The sequence below is a fragment of the Periplaneta americana genome, chromosome 11 (genome assembly GCF_040183065.1).
Source record: "Periplaneta americana isolate PAMFEO1 chromosome 11, P.americana_PAMFEO1_priV1, whole genome shotgun sequence".
NCBI classification, from domain to species: domain Eukaryota; kingdom Metazoa; phylum Arthropoda; class Insecta; order Blattodea; family Blattidae; genus Periplaneta; species Periplaneta americana.
The window spans coordinates 13,340,653-13,365,212 of record NC_091127.1 but is presented as its reverse complement, the minus strand read 5'-3'; the positions used below and the strand labels follow the sequence as shown (position 1 = coordinate 13,365,212).

General features: G+C 37.2%; 1 protein-coding gene across 3 annotated transcripts in view; it reads right to left on the bottom strand.

Moving 5' to 3' along the window:
- Positions 1-8,511: 8,511 nt before the first annotated feature.
- kat80 (katanin 80) overlaps positions 8,512-24,560 on the bottom strand; it is a 60,696-nt gene continuing 44,647 nt past the window's right edge. For all 3 annotated transcript variants that reach the window (XM_069839021.1, XM_069839023.1, XM_069839022.1), the window contains 2 exons: positions 16,146-16,265; positions 8,512-10,458 (listed from right to left, as the gene is read on the bottom strand). In XM_069839021.1, the coding sequence (XP_069695122.1) occupies positions 10,326-10,458; positions 16,146-16,265 (253 nt within the window). In that variant the 3' untranslated portion in view covers positions 8,512-10,325. The remainder of the gene's footprint in view (positions 10,459-16,145; positions 16,266-24,560) is intronic.

Here is a 24,560-nt window from a genome sequence, read left to right as displayed (position 1 = left end):
TTTTACCGCATGATAGTGGTTTACAGCAGGGTTTAAGCTAGAAAATTTGTCGCAAAAATGAAAAATTATACTTGCGCAAATTGCGAAATGCTTGTGCAATATTATAAATAATTGTGCAGAAAGATAAAATTAATGTAGTATGCAGAAACAAGTTACAGTACGTAATTTTTTATTGGAGTTTTATTACTTTCAATTCACCCTGTCACACTCTAGATATATTTACTTACTTACTGGCTTTTAAGGAACCCGTAGGTTCATTGCCGCCCTCACATAAGCCCGCCATTGGTCCCTATCCTGAGCAAGATTAATCCAGTCTCTACCATCATATCCTACCTCCCTCAAATCCATTTTAATATTATCTTCCCATCTACGTCTCGGCCTCCCCAAAGGTCTCTTTCCCTCCGGCCTCCCAACGAACACTCTATATGCATTTCTGGATTCGCCCATACGTGCTACATGTCCTGCCCATGTCCCATGTAAGTAAATCATTAGGCGTAGGTACGTTTAGAATCAATTACTGCTGAAGTTACATCTCATTAAAATATGTTATTTTATGGACACTCTAAACATTGAAATTCTTTACTAAGGTAGGTGTCCCTGATATGGCCATGCTAATGTTTGAGAATTTTTCTAGCCGCCATTTAAAAAAAAAATGTAAACCACTTTTTTCTTACTCGTTCTCAGTCTAATGGACTTTCTTAAAACAATTTCCTTTCCCCATAAAAATAGCTTTAATTGTCCAAAAAGTCCCAATTCCAAAAGTCTACCTAGTGGCCATATCAGGAACATGTGCACATGATATGGCCACCCTTGTTCCATGTTCTACAAATCGTGATTGTTTTCCGTTTGATAGCGCGGTTGTGCTGAAATTAAATAATTTTGGTGTAAAATGAGTAAAAATGACACTTAATAATCTTTTTTATAATTCAAAAGTGTAGTCAAAACAGGTTTTTCCATAAAAAAGTAAGTTCTTTTTCTTAAAATACAAAATTTTTGCGTAATACCAGCTATAAGGCATATAAATTTGTCAGGTGAAAAAATAAAAGTGAAATGAACTTGATATGGCCATGGTGCATTTGATATGGCCATATCAGGAGCAGGTAAGCCTTCACGAAAATCGTTTGATTATGAACAACTCGTAAACGATACGCCATCAACTACAACACCAATCAACAGAACATTAAAAACTGAATGGAGTACGATGGTTTTCATGAAACAAGTCTTTGAAAAACATGCATAAAACAAAGGAGACTTACCAGAGAAAAATAAGAAGAGGTCACATGAAAACCGTAAAACAGGCAACTGACGCCATATTGCTCAACCTGACTGGATGGAAAACGATCAAGTGACATACCAGGATGCCCTTTCACTGGATGCTGCTGCAATTTAGCGGATTTTTTGGTTAACTAACTCACAATAGGGGGGTGGCTATATCAGGAACATTGCCATAACAGGAGCATCCACTTTAATAGGCCCTTCAAGATTTATTATTATTATTATTATTATTATTATTATTATTATTATTATTTATTTATTTATTTTTTTTTTACTGAAAGGCGGTTTCTAATTCCAGTTTTTACAAGATTCATGCAACTAAATCCCCGCTCACAATTTATAGTATGCGATGGAATTATATAAATCAATTAGAAGAAATTGTTCACTTAACTTACATGAATTGCACCAACTCTTTGAAATCAATTCCCGAACATCTATTGCCCAATAACTTTTTAACATGTCCATGCCATTAGCATTTCATTTAAATTCAGATTAGTTCAAACACATCTCTGATTTCATTTTCTCCATTACATCTTCGTTTCTGAAGTCAATATGGTTGTCGCATTTTTGCACATTTCCATTCAAAGTTTGTTGCATTTTTAGAAGTCGAGTAGTAAAATGCGACAACTGCGACTGTGGCTTGAACCCAGCTTTACCGTCGTACTCATCTGTAACCGCTTTACCGAATGCGCTACTCCGTCGGATAGGTGGCAGGCCTGTCGCGGAGAGATGACGGGATGCTAGATGGGAAGTGATGAGGATTGCAATGGATTCGGGTCGTGTCTCTTGGTACTATCCCAGCGTTCACTGGAGGGACTTAGAAACAGCGAGCACAGAAGACTATGTGCTCGCTGCTTGGAAAACGTCAGGATAGTCGGCCTCTGGGATCGAACTCTGGACTTCCCGAATGAAAGGCATGAATGATAATCATTACTTACTTACTTACTGGCTTTTAAGGAACCCGGAAGTTCATTGCCGCCCTCACATAAGCCCGCCATTGGTCCCTATCCTGAGCAAGATTAATCCAGTCTCCATCATCATATCCCACCTCCCTCAAATCCATTTTAATATTATTTTCCCATCTACGTTTCGGCCTCCCCAAAGGTCTTTTCCCCTCTGGCCACCCAACTAATATCTATATGCATTTCTGGATTCGCCCATACGTGCTACATGCCCTGCCCATCTCAAACGTCTGGATTTTATGTTCCTAATTATGTCAGGTGAAGAATACAATGCGTGCAGTTCTGTGTTGTGTAACTTTCTCCATTCTCCTGTAACTTCATCCCTCTTAGCTCCAAATATTTTCCTAAGAACCTTATTCTCAAAAACCCTTAACCTATGTTCCTGTCTCAAAGTGAGAGTCCAAGTTTCACAACCATAAAAAACAACCGGTGATATAACTGTTTTATAAATTCTAACTTTCAGATTTTTTGACAGCAGACTAGATGATAAAAGCTTCTCAACCGAATAATAACAGACATTTCCCATATTTATTCTGCGTTTAATTTCCTCCCGAGTGTCATTTATATTTGTTACTGTTGCTCCAAGATATTTGAATTTTTCCACCTCTTCAAAGGATAAATCTCCAACTTTTATAGTTCCATTTCGTACAATATTCTGGTCACGAGACATAATCATATACTTAGTCTTTTCGGGATTTACTTCGAACCCTATTTCTTTACTTGCTTCAAGTAGAATTTCCGCGTTTTCCCTAATCGTTTGTGGATTTTCTCCTAACATATTCACGTCATCCGCATAGACAAGAAGCGATAATCATTACACCACCCTTAAAATCCGCTGTCACCAGAAGAGTCTGAACTTATAAATCTTGGGTCCAGAAATAATCTCTAAGCAATTGACGACATGTTTTTCATTCACGTAGGCCTAACACTTTGATTTGAACGCTGCAACTATGGAAGGAATAAAGTTAGAATCTTTGAACGCGGAGCAAAGAACACGCTGTTGAATTCTAGGCGATACTCGGAGAGCGTAAGAGGAGAACGTCCGTTCCACCTGACCACAAGAGGAAGACGGTAAACCGCAAGCAAAAAACGAAAACAAGTTGAAAGTGGCTATCACGAGGCTTTCTTTGTTCTTTTCGTGCTGGTTGCTAGGAAACAACTCCACAGCTGCCGTCTTCTCGTTCAAGTCCAGACTCTGTGCACGAGAGCTCTTATAAAAATGCACGAACGACACAGACAAAAGACAAACAGCTTTCGCATGTTCTCGACTGTCATCCTGACGATAGAATATTGAAACCAGAGACAGTTTACGCCACTCAAACGCTACAGTTCAGAAATCAATACCAAAGTCTACAAGACGACATTCACGCAAGAAATGTTCGCACTTCATTGTGATGTTTAAGCATGACAAGTTAAGAATTACAAATAAGTAGGCTATTGTTTGTAAACGGATTTTTATTTATCGTCTCCTTTACTAAACTTGATGGTATGACGATGGTGGAATAAGAGTAGTAAGCCACAAAACCACGAAAAAAAAAAAACCTGCCTATGTCACTTCGTCCATTACTATTATCAAAAAAGTTTCCTGGACTAGCGTTTCTCAACTTTTCTGACGATGAGACCCCCATTTCCTCATATTTACTTACTTACTTACAAATGGCTTTTAAGGAACCCGAAGATTCATTACCGCCCTCACATAAGCCCGCCATTGGTCCCTATCCTGAGCAAGATTAATCCACTCTCTATCATCATATCCTACCTCCCTCAAATCCATTTTAATATTATCCTCCCATCTACGTCTCAGCCTCCCCGAAGGTCTTTTTCCCTCCGGTCTCCCAATTAACACACTATATGCATTTCTGGATTCGCCCATATGTGCTACATGCCCTGCCTATCTCAAACGTCTGGATTTAATGTTCCTAATTATGTCAGGTGAAGAATACGATGCGTGCAGTTCTGTGTTGTGTAACTTTCTCCATTCTCCTGTAACTTCATCCCTCTTAGCCCCAAATCTTTTCCTAAGAACCTTATTTTCAAACACTCTTAATCTCTGTTCCTCTCTCAAAGTAAGAGTCCAAGTTTCACAACCATATAGAACAACCGGTAATGTAACTGTTTTATAAATTCTAACTTTCAGATTTTTTGACAGCAGACTAGATTATAAAAGCTTCTCAACCGAATAACATAATAATAATAATAATAATAATAATAATAATAATAATAATAATAATAATAATAATAATATTTAGTTCGCCTTTCTGTCCTAGTACGGTACCAGTAATGTGAGCTCTGGTATCAATTAAAAAACATAATTATGTTTCTATTTTGCCTAACAAAAACTACTTGGATATTTAAATTTTCATAAAACTCCTAAAAATTATTATTATTATGCTCGTGGCCGCCCATTAATAGCTCTTCGGACCTCCACATGGCCGCGGCCCCCTTGTTGAGAATCATTGTCTAGAGTCTAGACTGCGCCGAGAGGAAGGTTGTGTCAGCCATATCCTACACCTACACTGTAGGTCTAAACAAGCCCCTACACCAGAAGCTGCGCAGACCCTACGGGACCGGTCAAATATAACATTGTGCGCGATACCAAGACGAATAAGTTTCTAGCTACAAATATAAGTATCCGGATCCTTAACACTACATAAAAATACAATACATTGTGAAATTATTGTTTATCCTTACTATAATAAAATAATAAGTACACAATACGACTTATAAAACCAATACAAGTGGATTGCACTGCTCAATTAAGTTTCATACGAAGGCCTGCCTGTTGCAGTTGAGGAAATAAAGTAGACCTACATACAGTAATTATGTTACTTTGTATTACATACATATTTGTCGAAACTAACAATCCTCTTGATATTCATATAGTATTGTGACGCCCGAAAAGACGAAGTATATGATTATGTCTCGTGACCAGAATATTGTACGTAATGGAAATATAAAAATTAGAGATTTATCCTTCGAAGAGGTGGAAAAATTCAAATATCTTGGAGCAACAGTAACAAATATAAATGACACTCGGGAGGAAATTCAACATAGAATAAATATGGGAAATGCGTGTTATTATTCGGTTGAGAAGCTTTTGTCATCTAGTCTGCTGTCAAAAAATCTGAAAGTTAGAATTTATAAAACAGTTATATTACCGGTTGTTCTGTATGGTTGTGAAACTTGGACTCTCACTTTGAGAGAGGAACAGAGATTAAGGGTGTTTGAGAATAAGGTTCTTAGGAAAATATTTGGGCCTAAGAGGGATGAAGTTACAGGAGAATGGAGAAAGTTACACAACGCAGAACTGCACGCATTGTATTCTTCACCTGACATAATTAGGAACTTAAAATCCAGACGTTTGAGATGGGCAGGGCATGTAGCACGTATGGGCGAATCTAGAAATGCATATAGAGTGTTAGTTGGGAGGCAGAAGGGGAAAAGACCTTTGGGGAGGCCGAGACGTAGATGGGAGGATAATATTAAAATGGATTTGAGGGAGGTGGGATATGATGATAGAGACTGGATTGATCTTGCACAGGATAGGGACCGATGGCGGGCGTATGTGAGGGCGGCAATGAACCTCCGGCGTCCTTAAAAGCCATTTGTAAGTAAGTATAGTATTGTGACGAATAAAATGACAGCAAAAACGGATAGGAATGAAGAAAATGTATATCTACTATTTATCCTAAAAAAGGTAAGAAGTCTTTATTCTGTTGAATGCTATTAATCAACCCACAAAATCTTACTTCAAAATATATTAAACTGGAATCCCAATAATAATAATAATAATAATAATAATAATAATAATAATAATAATAATAATAATAATAATAATAATAATAATAATAATAATAATAATTGAATATTGTAGCTCTATTAAAACAAGCATCAGATCTGAAAAATTTGCTGTTTACAATGTCATAGAAATTTTCGTTAATTAGGTTGTTTTTCCTCCAATTCTTTAGTCAAGCTTCTTATGTTTGATATTACGAGCATAACTGCATATCTGTCACATCCTCTAGTAGACGATATGTGTCAAAGGAAGAACAATTATTTGTATGCATCTGAAGTCTGACTAGTATAATACAAGGGTGGATCGGAAAGTAACGCACAATAATTAAAAAAAAGTTTAATAGGCAAACAAAAATAAAAACTATACAAACGAACTCACATTATTTTAGCTACTTTTCTACATAGTCACCAAGTTTCTCAACACATTTCTCCCACGGTACCAGTTTCAGCATACCTTGTTCATAGAAGTCCATTCGGTTGGAGTATAGCCGTCTGCGGACAGCTGATTGCACTTCTGCATCAGTTGCAAAGCGATGGCCGGCCAGGAATTTCTTCATGGGACCAAACATATGAAAGTCCGACGGTGCAAGGTCTGGACTGTATGGTGGATGCTGGAGCACCTCCAAACCAATGTGTTGATTTTCTCACGAACAGAAGCCGCAACATGGAGGCGAGCATTGTCATGAAGAAGTTTGACATCGTTATGGCGTTTGTCACGAAGGGCACGATGCAACTTTGCCAACCATCAAGTTTACTAAAGGGTACGATACATAAAAATCCGTTTAGAAACAATACTTATTTGTAATTGTAATGGACGAAGTGGCATAGGCAGGTTTTTTTTTTTTTTTTTTTTTCGGGTTCTGTGGCTTATTCCACCATCGTCATACCATCAAGTTTAGTAAAGGGTACGATAAATAAAAATCTAATAATCTTATTCTACGTCGGTGACTTTAATGGATGTCGCAAGACTATTTTATATTCACGAACTTAGTGAATAGCATGCTCACAACACACAAATGAATGGAAATAGCAGAATATACATAGGTTGGATAAAAAGTTATGGCAACACTGCTGTCACGTGACGATGGTGCGTTCGAGAACTGCCAGCTGTGTGGACATAAACAAGGACTGTCAGATGAGTTAGTGCAGCCAGTGGCGACAGTACTCTGTCAATCTACTGCAGTGTGTAGAACGTTCACTTTCATAGGGATAGTGCAAGCGCCCTAAGACCATGTTTACAAAACTAGAGCAACGTTCCTGGATCAAAATTTAAGTGACCCGAGGTCGTAGTGCACAAGAACGTTTTCAGGGACTGCGTGAAGCATGTTGCGATGCAGTGTTGCCATATCGCACAGTTGCACGATGTGTTAAAGCGTTCCGGGAAGGCCTTGTTGCACCGGTACCAAAGGGAAGGTGACGACTTTCTTGGACGAATCGTCGCTATGGACGAAACCTGGGCTCGCTCGTACGAACCAAACTTGAATAGTCAATCAAATGAATGGAAGCTTCCCGGTCCTCGTGCAAAGAAAGTGCGCTCTACACAAGTGCTGTGAAGGTGATGATCATTGTGGCGTATGACATTGATGGGGTAATACTGCACCACGCTGTACCTCCAAGGCAGACGGTAAACGCGGACTACTACTGCAGGATCCTGCAGCACCACCTTCGTCCAGCCCTCAGGAGAAAACGACGACACTTGGTGGTACAGAATCCCATCATTCTTCATGACAATGCAAGGAGTCACACCGCTGCTGCTGTCAAGGACCTCTTGCGCCGCTGGCAATGGGAGATTCTGGAACATCCACCATACTCACCTGATATGAGTTCGTGCAAATACGATCTCTTTGCCAAAATGAAAGAACCACTGCGAAGGACCCGGTACAATACCAGAGATGAACTTATCCGTGCTTTAGGGCGGGCAATACGGAACATCAACAAAGATGGACGTGCTGATGGTGTACGATGCCTTCCAAACATTTGGCAAAAGGTAATAAATAAGGGGGGCGACTATATAGAAGGTACGTAAATGTTGTACCCCTGTGAATAAAGCCATGTCAGAAATATCGAACTGTTGCCATTACTTTTTATCCAACCCTAGTAAAAAGCACAGAGAACAGGGAAGTAATGGCCACACAAGAAAAGATAGTCCAAAATTAATTCATAATTTTAAATTCCGCCATTCCATTCTGAGTAGTACAATGGGCCCACCCAAGCGGCCAGCGTGCGAGGGTGGTCCCCAGCCCACGCCCCTCCCCTCAAGGGTAAATAAAAGACACATAGATAAACTCAGATTCAGATTTTAAAATGAAGTGAAGAGGAAGAGGAAATGTAATGCGACCCCAGTCTTTACTTCATTTGTAGGAAAAGCTGTACTTCACGATTCGTTGTTGGCTACATTTGAACCCGTAGACTCACACTGCTGTGCTTCAGGGAAAGTTTATCTGGAAGGGACTCTCGCTGTAAAATAACGTACAATTAGTCATTCTGCTCTGTTATTATTTCAAGTATGTCTTTTCAAATTTACATTTTTAAAATTTGCAGTTCATTTCTGTAAATAAACATAGAAGCAATATATTATCATACAGGTCTCCTCAGTGTAAATGCAAATATTCTTGTTAGCAGTAACTCTTCTCTAATGGCACTAATACAAATTAAAATCACAAAACAGCCTCCAAATCTGGCAAGATTAGACACTGGGTTAACTTTCAAAAGGCACGATGTAGACAGAACGTTTCATTCATACTAAAAAATATTAAAAATAACGTTAAGTAGAAATACTCTTTCTACACCCACACTTCAAACACGCTAAAACAAATATATCACAACAGGGAGACAAAAAAAATCCTGTTTTCTGACAGCACAAACACAGTAACAAAAAAGAAATCTTCACACAGCTGTTTTTCGTGTAGTGCAGTCCACTTCAATTTTGTATTTCGATGCACAGGCACAATAAAGCAATCTTAAAGTCTAAATGAGGAGAAATTAAAAAAATGTAAAAGCAATTGAGATTTTTAAAAATATTTCTTAAGAACATCATAAACAGAGAACTGGGAATAAATTCTTGGTTAAATTAAAAACATCTCTGATAAACTTAAGATTATTACTATTTAATACGAGAAAAATTCGTACCGGCACCGGGAATCGAACCCAGGATCTCTCAGCTCTGCGCGCTGAGCGCTCTTTCCAACTGAGCTATGCCGGGACACGATCCACGGCGCCGGCCGAACCCCTCTCGTAATGCTTTTACGGCCTTACTACCTGCATTTGAGACGATACAAGTCATATATACAGGAGCGGATATTTAAATGACTTTGTGACTCGTGTCCCGGCATAGCTCAGTTGGAAAGAGCGCTCAGCGCGCAGAGCTGAGAGGTCCTGGGTTCGATTCCCGTGCCGGTACGAATTTTTCTCGTATTAAATAGTAATAATACATATTGGCTACTTCATAGTAGCCGTGTAATATTCAATGAGGTGGGAGAGACTCATACAAAATGAATATGTGATGTAAACTTAAGATTCATTTGGAAAACTCAGAGTCTGATGATTTCCTCAGAAAATGTACAAAATAAATTCCTAGAGATTAATTTTCAATCAGATTTACTAATTCAATTAATCCAAATTTTCTCATCTTTACACCGCTAAGGTGGCATGAGAAAGTTCTCGATTAAATAATATCGTTTCAAGAAGAAAATAAAAACGGTTCACATATACTTAATTAAAACGTGAATAAATCTTTATAAAAAGATAAATATTTATCAAAATACGACATATATTATGGAAACATTAAATCTAGCTCTTTGATAATTGCTTTAATTGTCCTCATACAATTTTTATGGATTATAAATTAGAAAACAGACGTGGACTTCACAACACAAAAATAGGTACATTATTCAGAGATTACGAAAAAACATAAAATGCATTCAATATTGGAATAGTAAAGACACGGTTAAGTAAGGTAGACCAATACCTGAATTCCTTTCATAACATCTTGTATAAAAACTTGGACGGAGGATAATTTTTACCATCTGAGCTTAGACCACAGGAGAAAAAAAAAATTGACACAAGAGTTACTGTTGTTAGTGTCCTTACGAGAAACTCTACAACAAATTGTACAACCTAGCGCTATATTAAATTAATTTACTATCAGTCACTATGTACAAACACAATAATAAATAATTACAAAGTAACGTGATTTAGAAGGGTCCGCCCGCTGGAATGATCAGCACGGCCTCGCGGCCTGAGCAAAGTGTTAGAGCAAAGTTGACCTGATTCGTTATCACAATTTTGTTAGACTTAGTCCAGGCTCTGCATCAGGATGTGGAGCTCGCGGAACGTGTGGCCCAGCTTGCCCTGCAGTGTCTGCCTCTTCAACAGGAAGGCCCGGATAGACATGAGGCTGTTGTAACACTTGAGGCACTTGTTGTATCTGCGAACACATCAACTACATTTATTAGAAATTCGACCAGCCTCATGGTCTAGTGGTCAGAGCTTCTGGCTATAGTTCATGAGGTCCAGGGTTCGATTCCCGGTTAGAGCACAGGGGATTATTCCTGTGTTCGTCCATGGTCTGGAATTTAGGTTAAGTTTAGATTTAAGACCTCTCCTGGCACCACATTATCATAATCATCCTATCACATCATCGGGGTAATGTAACTCCGCCTTCCAGGCGCCCCAACCTCAGAAGTGGGTTACAACTAAGCCACGGCCAGGAGAGAAGACCAGAAATGTCGAAAAGACAACCTGGTGGCATTGGATATAAAAAAAAACATTTATTAGAAGACCCTTATCTATGTATAATCGGACCATAGGATCTGTGCCCCGTAAGATATGCGAACTGAACCCTAATTCCTTCTCAGCCTCGGTAATTCATTTCTCTCCCTGCATTCCTATCTCTCTCTTTTCTATCTCTCTCTCTTTCTCTCCCCCACTACTCACAATTTTTAGCCTTCTTCAGTTTATTTGCACTTGCAGTCCAGTGTTGTCAACTGAACATCAGTAATGTAGCATGGAATGGTGAAAAAATAGTACATTATGCAAGGAGCCTATAATGATAGTAATTAAGACGCGAGGATGTTTATGAAACGAGCGCAAGCGAGTTTCATAATTTTCATACGAGCGTCTTAATTACCATTATAGGCAAGTTTCATACGACTTTTTATGATCGACCATATTTCTAACTTGAAATTATTCGTAAGTATCCATGTTATTCTTATGTGACTGGGGAGCGAACTGACCTTGTGCAATCTCGTAAATTGTGAGATGTGCGCAGACGCGAAAGCATTGATTTTTTCCGGGCAACGAATGTCGACGACCGATATAATCTAGAGAGTTAAACTTGATATAACCTTGAAATTGAATTCGACATTGAAAAACGAGATGACAAATTGAATTTATTTGAATATTATTTACAATTAACGCTAATTATTATAGTAACAGAACTTAACCTTCTGCGACAGTATTGGATTTCCAGCCTGCGTGACGTTTTGCTAGTTGTCTTTCGATTGCATATCCGAGAATAATCGAAAACCTGAACTTTAATGAATAGGTGTACTTTAATGACATGCATTAAAGGACTGCTATCAGGTGTATAATTACTGCATTTCGGCATGGTCGAGCATAAATATTATTAAGTAATAGCATTTTTCGATGAAGAGAAACAAACAGGTCAATATCTGTTTCCTCTAAATCAGGCAATGAAAAGAGCAGCTGCGATCACAGATGAGGCTTATTTTATTTCGATTGATTACGTATTAAAATTACTTACTTAACTAATACTGATATAACACAACATTTTTATGTAATTTATAAAGGCGGGTCAGAGCGCCTAATAAAGAAAATCAGGCGAGAGGGAGTCTGTGCAGGAGAAGAAAAGCTAGAATCACCAGGAAGGAACAGACCAAGGGAACCTTTAATTCTTGTAGATGATATGGACCGATGTATTTTAAGAAGAAATATACAAGAATTTTATACCATGCAGAAAGAAGTTCCGACTTTGAAGAAATTATTGAAGGTTGCGAGGAAAGCAATAAATTTCCAAGGTGGGAAAGAAACGTTACGGATTAATAGAAGAGGAAGTAGGTAGATTTGTTATCAACTTGGGTGAAGACAGCAGCAGCAGCAATAGTAGTGACTCAGATTCAGATATGTCCGGGATATGCCCTCTGTAATTCCATGCATAATACAAGTCTTGGTCTTTTGTAAATTATTTTCATAAGAATAAATTAGAACTCCTGCACATTATCAGTATGTTATGTTATATTAGTATGTAAATAAGATCGTAGTATGTATTAACTTCGCCATAGCCGGTCCTTAGCCCGGATGAGAAAGAAAGAGAGTACGTGACTATGTGTTAATTCATTCCTACAATTTTATAATTTTATTAGGCCTTCAAGATCACGTTCCAAACCTAACAAAATAAAATAATATGGTGAAGAAAAAGTATTTATGACGAAAACATTTCTTTCTAGAAACGAAATAGATTCCCTTCACGTAAAATCCATTTAACCACCAAATAGCCACTGTAATCATATAATTATCTCCAATTAATCGTAGAAGTCAATCAGCGTCATTAGACCTACTTAAATTAAATTACGAATAAGTAATAATGAACCTCACATTATTAATAAGCAATGTTCAAGAGACAGGACACTGTTTGACGGAAGTTTGGCAACACCCCTATTCGACAAGGTTCGTGGCCTGCAGTTTGACGTGGTGGGAGGAAAGCTGGTGGAATGGAATGAGTAGAGGCGTTAACTTTTCCAAGAACGACGACAGCGCTGAAGGGGCACAGATCCGATGATCCGACTATAAACTTTAAGTCCGATCCAGGCCCACCGACTTCTTTGACGTTTTACTTGCGCGTGCAAAACATTGCAGATAAAAAGGGGCGTGTGAATCGTAAAACTGTGCAGTTTTCAGGACTCAATGAAGACTGAACACTGAGCTATGTGGATCCTCCACAACTCCAACGATTTACTTGATGACTTGCATGTGAACTATTCCATCTCAAATCGACCGAAATATAGATAAAATTGACCTTACAATTTCCAAATACAATAAAACTTTTTCTGTGCGTAGAGAGTTGTGATACAATGCATTGTGCAAAGTTTGAGGCATCAGAGCTTCATATTGTTTAAATTAAAAATATTTAAATTTATCGTATTTTCATAAAATTAGCAACTTTAAACTGTTGTGGCTTCGAAACCCTTTCACCCAATGATCAAAATCAGGTTTATTTTGATGCTGAGAAATTAAAGTTTATATTGACATGTAAACAGTTTTTCTTACTTTTTATGGAAATGGAGAAATTTAGATTTTTCCTCATTAAGACGTTTTTGCCAAGGAAAAAAAATTTAAAAATATATACTTAGATTCCGCATTGAAAGTACAAATAAACACATATTTTTTACTGATGGTATGTTGATAAGAAATTATTGAAAATATCAAATAAAGAAAATAAATAGTACGCGCGTGAACTAACCAGCTGACTGTGAGACGGGAGCTAGCCGAGGGAAGCAAGGCCAGGAGACATAAACACGTGATGTGTCGTCTAGCAGCGCATGGCTGTGCTAGCTTTATCACAAGTTTTCATAAACACAGGAGTAAAATGACGCTCAACGCTCGCTTATCTTCAGCTCTCGGCCAGTGCGTGCGGTACTGCGCCGTTTAAGTCTAGGCGTGTGAAAATAATTTATTTAATACCCTCGAAACTTATCGCCGTACCACTAAGCAAACAATGCCGAATCCCTCTTAATAATGCAAGGTTTTTTCTCAATATTTTTTTACATTTTTACAAATTGGCAAAAAGCCTAAAAGTAAGTAAAATCAGATTATCTGTCTCTCTGTGTGCAATAAAAATAAGGATTATTTCTTAACATAACCTACCAAATATCAGCTTCAAAATGAGCTCCCGTTCAATGTTCTGCAGTAAATGGTTCCAGAGTTCTGAGCGCTGAAAGAGGCTTGTTTTTCTAAAATACGCTAAATTTGTCGCTCAATAATACGAAAACCATTTGACTTTCGATAGTATATTTTTGCAAATGCACTCTCAGCACTTTGTATAAATAGGGAAAAAATTAGAGTATAAAAATGCGAGGTTTTTTACTGATCGATTTCATATGGAATAGCCCATGTGCAGTTTTACTGAACGACGTACTTGAGCGTCAGGCTATACAGAGAAATGTGATGAAAACATCGATTGACTGATACCTATGTGAGTAGGTGGGTAGTAAGACAGCTATGAAGGCAAAACTGGACACGTAGTATGTAGATATGAAAGTAGTTACACATATGTAAATAGATAGTTATACAGGGTGTTTCCGAACTCTACTGACAAACTTTAAGAGGATGATCTCAGAATGACTCTAAGTGTTTTGGGATTGGGGGACCCATGGACAATAAACCCTACTTTCTAAGTTAACGGAAAAACACAAATGCTAGGTCACATGAAAGAGAATAACACAACATTAACTTCTAGGACCCATTTAATTGTCATATGATACATTTATAGGATATGTTCAAAATGTTGTCCAAGAACATTACAAAAAAGTATCAACTGTCGTTTCAGGCGTATTTGATCTCTCTTTTTAGGTCACGAATCTTTTCAGCCAATACGATATTATGGTAAATCTTATGTAATTATCAAGCTGCGGATTTTTAGGCACTAAAAGCAGTTGAAATAGGCAGGCAAAATAGGCATTCAAAATTCTAAAATAGGCATTTAAAAAGGCACTAACAAATTTATAATTCTAATGGCTAACACGACCATAGTGTAGCATTATACACTACTTTCTATAGTAATATCATTACGGCAGTGAATAATTAAATATTCGTCCAAATGTTGTATTGAGAACTGATGTCTACTGTCTGTAAGAATGTTCTTAAATTGGGAGAAACTCCCTTCCACTTCACATGAAGTGATGGGGCAGTACTTCAGGGATCCAATCTCAGCTGGGGACCAAACCAGTGGGAACGCAGTAATGTCAATGTACTTTCCAATCAGTGCTTCTGATGACTTTAGTTTGGCATGTCTCCACGGTATACTTTACGTATTACAGCAGAAATTTCAATTCCATACACTCAATTCCCAAACTCACAAAACGGATACACAGTTTAAAACAACTACCCTAGTCAACTACCACAATGATTCACGCGGATTTCGAAATACATTTTTCCTTATTGGTTGATTTTAAATTATTCGATTTCTCCGCGCTCTGGTGGCAGTAAAACGTAACACACAGAATTATCGATAGTTCTATATCATTTCTTTCCGTTAGATAAAAAAGAAACAAATTACAGATTCAAAAAATGTCGATAGAATGGTCAGTAAATTCAAGCAGAATATATATAACGGATATTTAGGCAACTTTTAGGCATTTATTAGTGAAATAGGCAATTATAGATAGGCACTATAGAATTCGCATATAATACTCACAATCTCTTAAAATGGATATGTAACCTAAAATATTCCGCCTTCAGGTTAAGGATTAAAATAGGCATCTAGGCATAAATCCGCAGCTTAGTAATTATTGTCACGGTCCAACATAAATACGAAAAATGTGATTTTACTCCTTAACAGACGTATGTACTAATTATAGTCCCCCAAGCTGCATTTCTTTGGATATAATCAATGTGTATAACATCGAGATTTTCTGGCTCTGGTATCAACTGTTCAGTCGCCATATTTAATGTTTTTATGTAGTCGATAATTGCTATCCCACGTTTCAGAAACACTTATCGAACAAATAGTGGTATCGAACAGATAACTGACGTTCCAGAAACCGGCCATAAGACAGGTAGATACAGGTACATAGGCACGTATACAGCAGCTATTCAGAGTCAGTGACAGTAAGGTGACATGATGTTAGGTACAAACGAAGTAAATGAAATAAGACCTGTCCCACAATGAGGTTGTCCATTACAACTCTCATGATCTGCCAAAGATAGAACAACAAGCAGACACAAAAGTGATGACGAAATAACGACGAAACTGAAGTTGGTCCTGAGGTAGTTTATCCAGGAACCTTTGGCACTATTCACTTATCCATTGTTTATTATCGTGGAACGTACAAAACAAGTAGGAATACTGTCGTTCAGGACAGGAAGCTTACTTACCTTTCTTCTCGGGATATGTCCACGCCGACGGTTTGGATTGGGGCTTGTACATTAGTCTTTATCACCGGTGCGAAGTTCCTTAGGATCAACCTCAGCGTGTTGCATCCAACTGTCATGTACCTTCGAACACACAAGAAAGGAAGAAGTATAAAAAAATCAGTACTCCATTCTAGTAGGTGGAATTGGTGATAGCAGGATCGTATTTTGGCGAAATGAATCCAAGGATTCGCCATGCGGTTACAGTTGAGGAAACCTAAAACCATACATAGGCCCTACGTCTAAAACGTAGCGAACAAAATAGGTACGGAACCAGAAATCCGTTCCCTACTTATCACACTATGCGATGAAGGCAACTACGGAACTAAACTGCACGCGCATTATGTGGCCACAGTCTACTATATACAGTCACGAAGCTTGGGATGATTCTTTGCAAATCTCGCGATAGTTGCTAGCCGCTTGGAGCGCTGTGAGTACTAGGAACAATAGACTGTGCCACAGCCATCGTGATCTAATACAGGCCGTAAGGCAGACCATGTGACTCGCTTAACCCGATCACGAAGGGCGGGGTTTCAACCATATAAATTAGTTGGAGTGCATAAATAGTAACATATGTTTCTCTAAAATGTAGTGTAATTGCATTAATAAAATTTAAAACAATGATTATGAGACACTCCAGACATAATTTACTTGTGAGCTAAGGTGTAATATTATCTATGGTGTGAAAATTACGTTGTTCGTATGTGTAATACCTGCCTTTATTTCGATTAAATATTGCGAAATTCTTGTACATTCATTTATGCACGATTCAATAATTTTGAGTTGCACCACACGGATATTTAGATATGTTGAAATTATAGGTTATGTTTACTGTACCAGTTGCCCCTTTCTGTCTAATTTTAGTGGTCTCCAATGCTCTGCCATTCATATGGAAATATTATAGGTTATGTTTACTATATCTTATATTCCTAAATTCGCAATTATACATTATAATTAAGCATAATGTCATGTATGATACCCCGCACATTCAATTTGTCTGTATTTTAAAGTCGATCGTGATTAGAGTTATGCTTCTTGCGAAAGATCCAGGAAGGTGAGTTTATAGAATATAATAATAATAATAATAATAATAATAATAATAATAATAATAATAATGATTTATTTAACCTGGCAGAGTTAAGGCCATACGGCCTTCTCTAACACTCAACCAGGAGTAAAAACTGCGTTATAGAAACACTATAAATTTACAAAGTACACACAAAACTGAATAAGATAATAATAATAAAATGTAAACAACAAGTAAGAAGAAATCAGACATAATATATAACATACAGAAACAAAAGAAAAAAGCATAATAAAATGTGAACAGCAGGTCAAAAATAAATGAGGCCTACAAAGCATAAAAAAATAAGACAATTATTGATAATAATAATAATAATAATAATAATAATAATAATAATAATAATAATAATAAATAAGAATAGTAATGATCAGGGAACGGATTTATATGGACTAAAAATATATGAAATATGTAAATATATATGTAGTTATTTTTACCAAAATATGGAATTAAATATGGATTTTTACCAAAATATGGAATTAAATATGGACTTAAAATTATAAAAAAATGACTATGTACGTTAAATATTGGTACATTTTAATCAAACTAAACAAAAAATATAATGGACGTACCTTATCTTCCAATGTAGTTTCAACAAAACACAATTTTTATTGTCTGTTACCATAACAATAGGTTACAAACATTTCTTTCAAGTGCTGAAAAGTGAATCTTCTTCTATTGTCTCTGAGGATAGATTTATACTGACTAAAAGAGCGTTCGACGTCACAAGAAGTAACTGGTACATAATTCAATTTCACAATGTCTGCTGGGGATAAGTCCAAGTTAATCTTCACTGTTGATTCACCACTCATCACAGCAACAACCTTTTGTAGTTCTTCATATCCAGGGTTTTTTGAAAGTACAGTGTCCACCTTAGCTCTTACTGCATCTGCAACTTTACCTCTACCACGATTCAGTTGTTCCACAGTACTATTTATAATTTCAAAACTTTCAGATAGTGAAAGGTGCCTATTTTGGAGACTTTTGAGCGTTTTTATGATGCATGAAAATGTATGCTGAATGTGAGCTAAGTCATTCTTCACACTTATGTCACAGGTAACTGTTTTCGCAGTATCAATTGAGACTGCATCTTCAGAGTCCAATGCAAGGAGAACATTGTTAATAGAGTCTATATGTTCGGCATAATATTCAACTGCTTCTAGCCATGTACCCCATCTAGTTAAAATTGGCTTTGGTGGCAATGGAATTTCAGGGTACATTTCTTTCAACACGTTAACTCTACTGGGAGCTTTGAGAAATACTTTTTTCACTGATGAAATCAACAAATCTACTTTAGGGAAATTGTCTCTGACCACTTCTGCCACACGATGAAATGCATGCGCCACACAAGTAAATTGAGTCAATTTAGGATATACAACAGATAATGCTTGTCCAGCTTTGACCATATAAGGGGCAGCATCGCTAATAAAGAATAACACATTATCGTACATAATACCCTTTGGCCACAGGATACCCATAGCTTCGTTGAACAGTTTAACTATAGTTTTGTTATTGCACTTTTCTAGAACATCACAATGTAAAAGAATTCGTTCAGAATATTGTTCACTTAACAAACCGATAACTACATTACCAACAAGTTTACCTTCTTTGTCGGGAGTCTCATCAATGGAAACCCAAATTGAACTATCTTTAATTTCATCTCTTATCTTCTGTATTGTCTCATCGTAGATGGATGGAGCATACGTCTTCCTAAGTGTTGACTCATCCGGGATTGTATGTTGAGTATATTTTTCAAGGAATTCCCTGAAGACCTTATTCTTTAGTTTGTAGAGAGGAATATCAGCAGAGATGAGAGAACGGCACAGGTCGATGTTAAACTCAGATCTTACATTCGATGTTGTTGGTTGTGTTAAAAACAATTGTCTCTGCTTGGAATTTAGTTGTTTGTTGGCCTGATGTTTACTAGTTGTAATGTGTTGTTGCACCAGGAACTTTTGTGTAGATGATACTGCACACTGACACAAATTACAAAATAATATTTTATTGTCAGTTGATAAACCATCTTCTTTAAATTCTGAAATGTAACTTGTTAGTTTTGATTTTAAATTGACTGAATGACGTACTTTTGGCATATTTACCGTCTTTATAGTATGATTTACAAAACTGAACCTATGTGTACTCTGACTGGCATTTAACTGTTGAGCTGCACAACTGAAGTCTGTTAAAAATTTTAAATTAAATTAATACAGTTTTGTAACTTACTTTCCCATTGTTGATAGGACTGCTAATTTTCAAATAACTCTGATGTTAAAGGGATTACTGAACATGTGTTTAAATCTCTATTGTTGAAATGTATTTTTAAAAGTTAATGGAATTTTGTTTTGTTTTATTGTTAAACCTAATATAATATGGACTGTTTTATATGAAATATGGAAAATATATGGAAATTAACGAAAATATGTACTAAACTCTAAAATATGGAAAAATATGGAAAATAAAAGTAGGATTTTTCAACCCTACACATTGTGAAACATAAAGATAATGCAAAATATAAATTATATTAGCTTTATAAGTAAATATGTATTTACATATTGTCGTACGCCGGACTCCTGGTCGTTTCGCTCTCCGACGTGTTGTCGAGGTGGGGAGGGGAAACGGGAGTGACGTGACAAGATGGCTGTGGTTTGTGGGTGGGGTGATACGAAACTGTGGTGAAGTTTAAAGGAAAGACTGTTTTTAAAGTAACATTGTTTATTACAGAAATAACAGTGAAAGTGTAACTATGGTTCCCTCCTAGTTCTGTGGTAGGGCTAACGGGGGAGTCGTGATAGAAATTGATGGTTTAGAAATTCGTCCTGAGGCTTCGATGCGGGGAGAGTTATGATGGGTGATAGTAAAGTGCGACTTGAGTGAGAGGAAGGTAGGGGTAACGGGAGTGCCTGGGGAAAATCGGCTTGCTCTCAGGTGTGTTGTGGGGGGGCAGGATAACGAGAGAGATGGAATGAGGTAGAAGGTTAGTTCTCTAGTTCGAAGGATCAACACAGCGTGCTGTGCGACTTACCGACTTCGAGAACAAGCTCCTGGCATCGGAGGATCAACACAGCGTACTGTGCGACTTACCGACTTCAGGAGCGGGGAAGGGTTACCTCTATCATCGACGGATCAACAGAGCGCACTCGCGACTTACCGACTCTAGAGGGGGGGCTGAGGAGATGGTTGTGTTTAATCGAACAAGCCGGGATAAGAGCTGGGAGTCGAAGTCAGGATGGTGAGAGATAAGGGTGATCAGGGGAGAGAAGTGTGCGGGTTGGAGGTGGTGATGAGGCTTGTAGCGAGACCAGAATAAAATAAGTTTAGAATACGTAAGAAGTGAGGCTAGTGTAGGAAAGAATACAGGAGACAGGGGCGCAGCTTGGCTCCCTGTTCCCGGAGTGGTGGCCGTGTGCAGACACGTCCGAACAAAAGACAACCATAGCGTAGGCCTGGTTGGGAGACTGCTGTCAGTGACGGAGGTCGCGCTAGAGCTACCTCTTTGCCATCTGACGAACGAGTGACTGAAGTCGCGGAGATGCGTTATATTTATACCCCTCGGAACAATGGTGGTTGAGGACGCCATTGACGTCACAGTGCCTGGGGGTATTTCTATTGCCAACGTGACTCGTCGCCGCGCGATCTTTGCTTTCTCCCTCACAAGAGGGAAAAAAAGCGAGCCAACCTGCTTTCTGAGAGAGAGAAAGCAGCGACTCTAGTTTGCGCGGATAGGTTTGAACCGTTTAAAGTAGGACGCACGGGCATCGAGAATTGATATACACAACAATATAAATCCTTTCCCTGGTAATGATAATAATAATGATAATAATAATATTAATAATAATAATAAATCAAATAATAACAGGCCTAATAGTAATAATAATACTAATAGTAGTAATACAATAGTGCAGTACAAAGCATACAATGAATACAATATTTTTAAGTATACACAGTAAGGAAAATTATGATTATATATAGCTCAACTTATCACATTAGAGAGATACCATTATCGGAAAATATGAAAACAAAAATATAAAATAAGTTAAATATCACTAGAACATAAAAAAATGTGAATACGTGGAAACATGCAATACCACACTTGTCATAATAGTAAGTTAGTTTGGCAACTCGTCATATAATATAATATATATTTTATGAAAATAATATATAAAAACCTTATGTATTTCATATTTCAATAGTGGAAGGAAGGTGTTAATTTTTTCAAAATAACACGATATCGAAAGTACAATACATTTTATCGTCTGCTAGGGAAAGAGTCTCTGATGAGGCGATAGTAGCGATCCTGGTGGTGAGCAACTATCTATAGATGCATATTTCAACTGTCTATGTTTGCATATTTAGTAAATATTAAGCTTCGTGACTGTATATAGTAGACTGAGATGTGGCCTTGAGATGGCGTGACATCAGCCGACTGCGATTCGGCCAGCTCTTTCGGCCCAGTCCCAAAACGAACACTCTGTAAATACATTTATGGCGAAGTGCATCAACATTGATTAAAAACGCAGTAATCATAGATTACGAAACGATGGTTAAACAGTAGCCGTGGTTAAAATGTAATTTATGTGCACCATTCATAATCACCGATTACTAAAACATGGCTAGCTGACACCTCATTTAACCAGAGTAAAGTCTATGATGGTACATTGTTTCTACAAAATGACTAAAGGAAAGCATCCATACCGCTGCAAAGATAATAGTCAACGTCTAAAAACGACTGCGCTCACTATGTTCTACATCGAAATGAACGTATCCTACATTTTCGCGTTGCATTTGTTTGCCTTTGGGCGCTGTTATATTTGTGAGTTCCATTTCTTTGTTTTTCAGTACTTTTAGGTTAAAATCGTACCAAATGGAAAATTGAATCCAAAAATGATTATATCCCAATGTTAGGTTGAAGTATCGATAGACTTAATTACTAGATTTAAATGTAGGCCTATTATATAAAAAAGATGGAATATCCATAAAGGAAAAGGATGTAGAAAATTGGTAGGAATGTGTGTACGATCTTGGATTACACCAGGGAATTGTGCATTATCCTAAGATCCATCCATAACCTCTCTTTGTTCAGCCAGTGACATAGAGAAAGAGATACTGGTATTCGAGTATTCCCTCTTAAAATACAGAAAATAATAGTTACATAGAATCGTAATATAAGCAGCCGATCCGTAGGAGAAATATTATTGTTCTTGTGTTATTTCAATTGATCCATTTGTAGATTTTGATAAACGAAATCCCTCCTGAAATTTTCTGTCACCTAATTGCTCGCAAGAATTCTCTCTTTCCACTAAATAACCTTCACGCTCATGCTCTATCCAAGTAATTCAAGTACTGCACAATAATAATCGTCTTCGAAATAATCACCTGTGGTTATGGCCGCCATTTTGCTTTACTTGCTCTACTAATCGCTGGTTATCTCCTTTAACCGCTCATATTTGGCCGGTTAGAGATTACTGTGGTTAACTTCCTATTTAAGTCGTAACCGAGGTCGATCCACCGTAAAAATGCTTAATCGGGGATTAGGTCACAATTTTAACCGATGGTTACACTAACCGACGTTGATGTACGTGGGCATCACATACGCACATAATAGGCTACGCGCACAAACATATATATTTATATACTTCGGTAGTTCGTGTTATGTTTTTCCTCATGAAACTTAACTGAGGATACCCAAAGCATTCTTGGCACTGATTCTTATATTTGTCACTTTATCAGTTTAGTATCGGCTGTGATCTTTACGCAAATATATTGCACATTGGGAAGAAGAGGACCGCAAGTGCCAAAACTGTATTAATGAGTGGACCTCGGATTTTTAGGCATTTAAAACAGGTCCTGAATTTATCAAAACAGACACTAAAACATAGATTTAGGCACCTAAAAACACAATTTCAAGCAGCTAAAAATACTATTTTATGCGGCTAAATGTAATTTATATCCACACAAACTACAGTAACTATAAAAATACAATTGATTAGTGAGTATTAAGCATTACGGTATACAGCGATAAAAACAGTAAACAAATATTGCGATTAGAAACTTTATTTTTGTTAAATGAATTCATCGGCCTCATTACCCTAAGGCTGCTAATACACAAGTGCTGGTATCACAATTAAATTAATTTACCAATGAATTTACAATTAACACTTATTCATAGTTGGCACTGCAATACATAACAACGTTTCTCTTTCTAATTTTCTATTGTGAAACTTTATCCTTTCTTAGACAGAACCATTTTAGGCTATAACCGAAAAAAAAAAAAAAAAAAAAAAAAACTCTTCTCAATGATATCGAAGCAATGGAAACATATTTAAATCTCGCAATATTTGCCATGCTGATTTCTTTAGGAAGAACTACATCCTCCCAATTCATCACATTCCTGTCTGCTCAAGTCCTCAACAAAACCAGACACCTTCCAGGAATTTCTTCATTCCTACAACCAAACTATTACTGGATATTTTAAGCATACCCACACCATGACATTCAAAACTTTCTTTTTCACTGCTTCACGAAAATTTAAAAATATGTACATAACAAACAAAAATAGGCAATTTTAGGCTCTAAAATCTTAGAAATAGGTCTCTTTTTTTTTAGTAGGTTATTTTACGACGCTTTATCAACAGCTTAGGTTATTTAGCGTCTGAATGAGATGAAGGTGATAATGCCGGTGAAATGACTCCGGGGTCCAACACCGAAAGTTACCCAGCATTTGCAAATATTGGGTTGAGGGAAAACTCCGGAAAAAAACCTCAACCAGGTAACTTGCCCTGACCGGGAATCGAACCCGGGCCACCTGGTTTCGCGGCCAGACGCGCTAACCGTTACTCCACAGGTGTGGGCGAAATAGGTCTCAATGGGCAAAATAGGCATTTTTAGGCACCGTACAAAAGCTTTCAAACGTTCATATTTTATATAAAATGTGAAGATATTTAACTAGTTTTAGTTTATTCCTACAGAAAAAAAGGCATTTAACTTGCGTCTACTAATGAGATATTTGAAGTTTAATGTGTAATAAGTCCATTTGATTTGCAGTAGTATCATACGGACACAACTGAAGAGATGGATTCCAAAATGTCCTAACTCTTTTTTTTAACTTGTTTTATTCACGTTTATTTAATTTATCCATTTCAAGCCTATACATAACCTATGTAAGTTTATTTAACAGACTCTCCTAAGTCTTGACTTAGTGTCTGCATATGTTTTTTTCAAGCGGATCTAAGGGCATCAAATTCATTTTATCAGTTTTGCCAATTTTCTCATAACTTGTCATTTGGATTTAGACCAGTTTG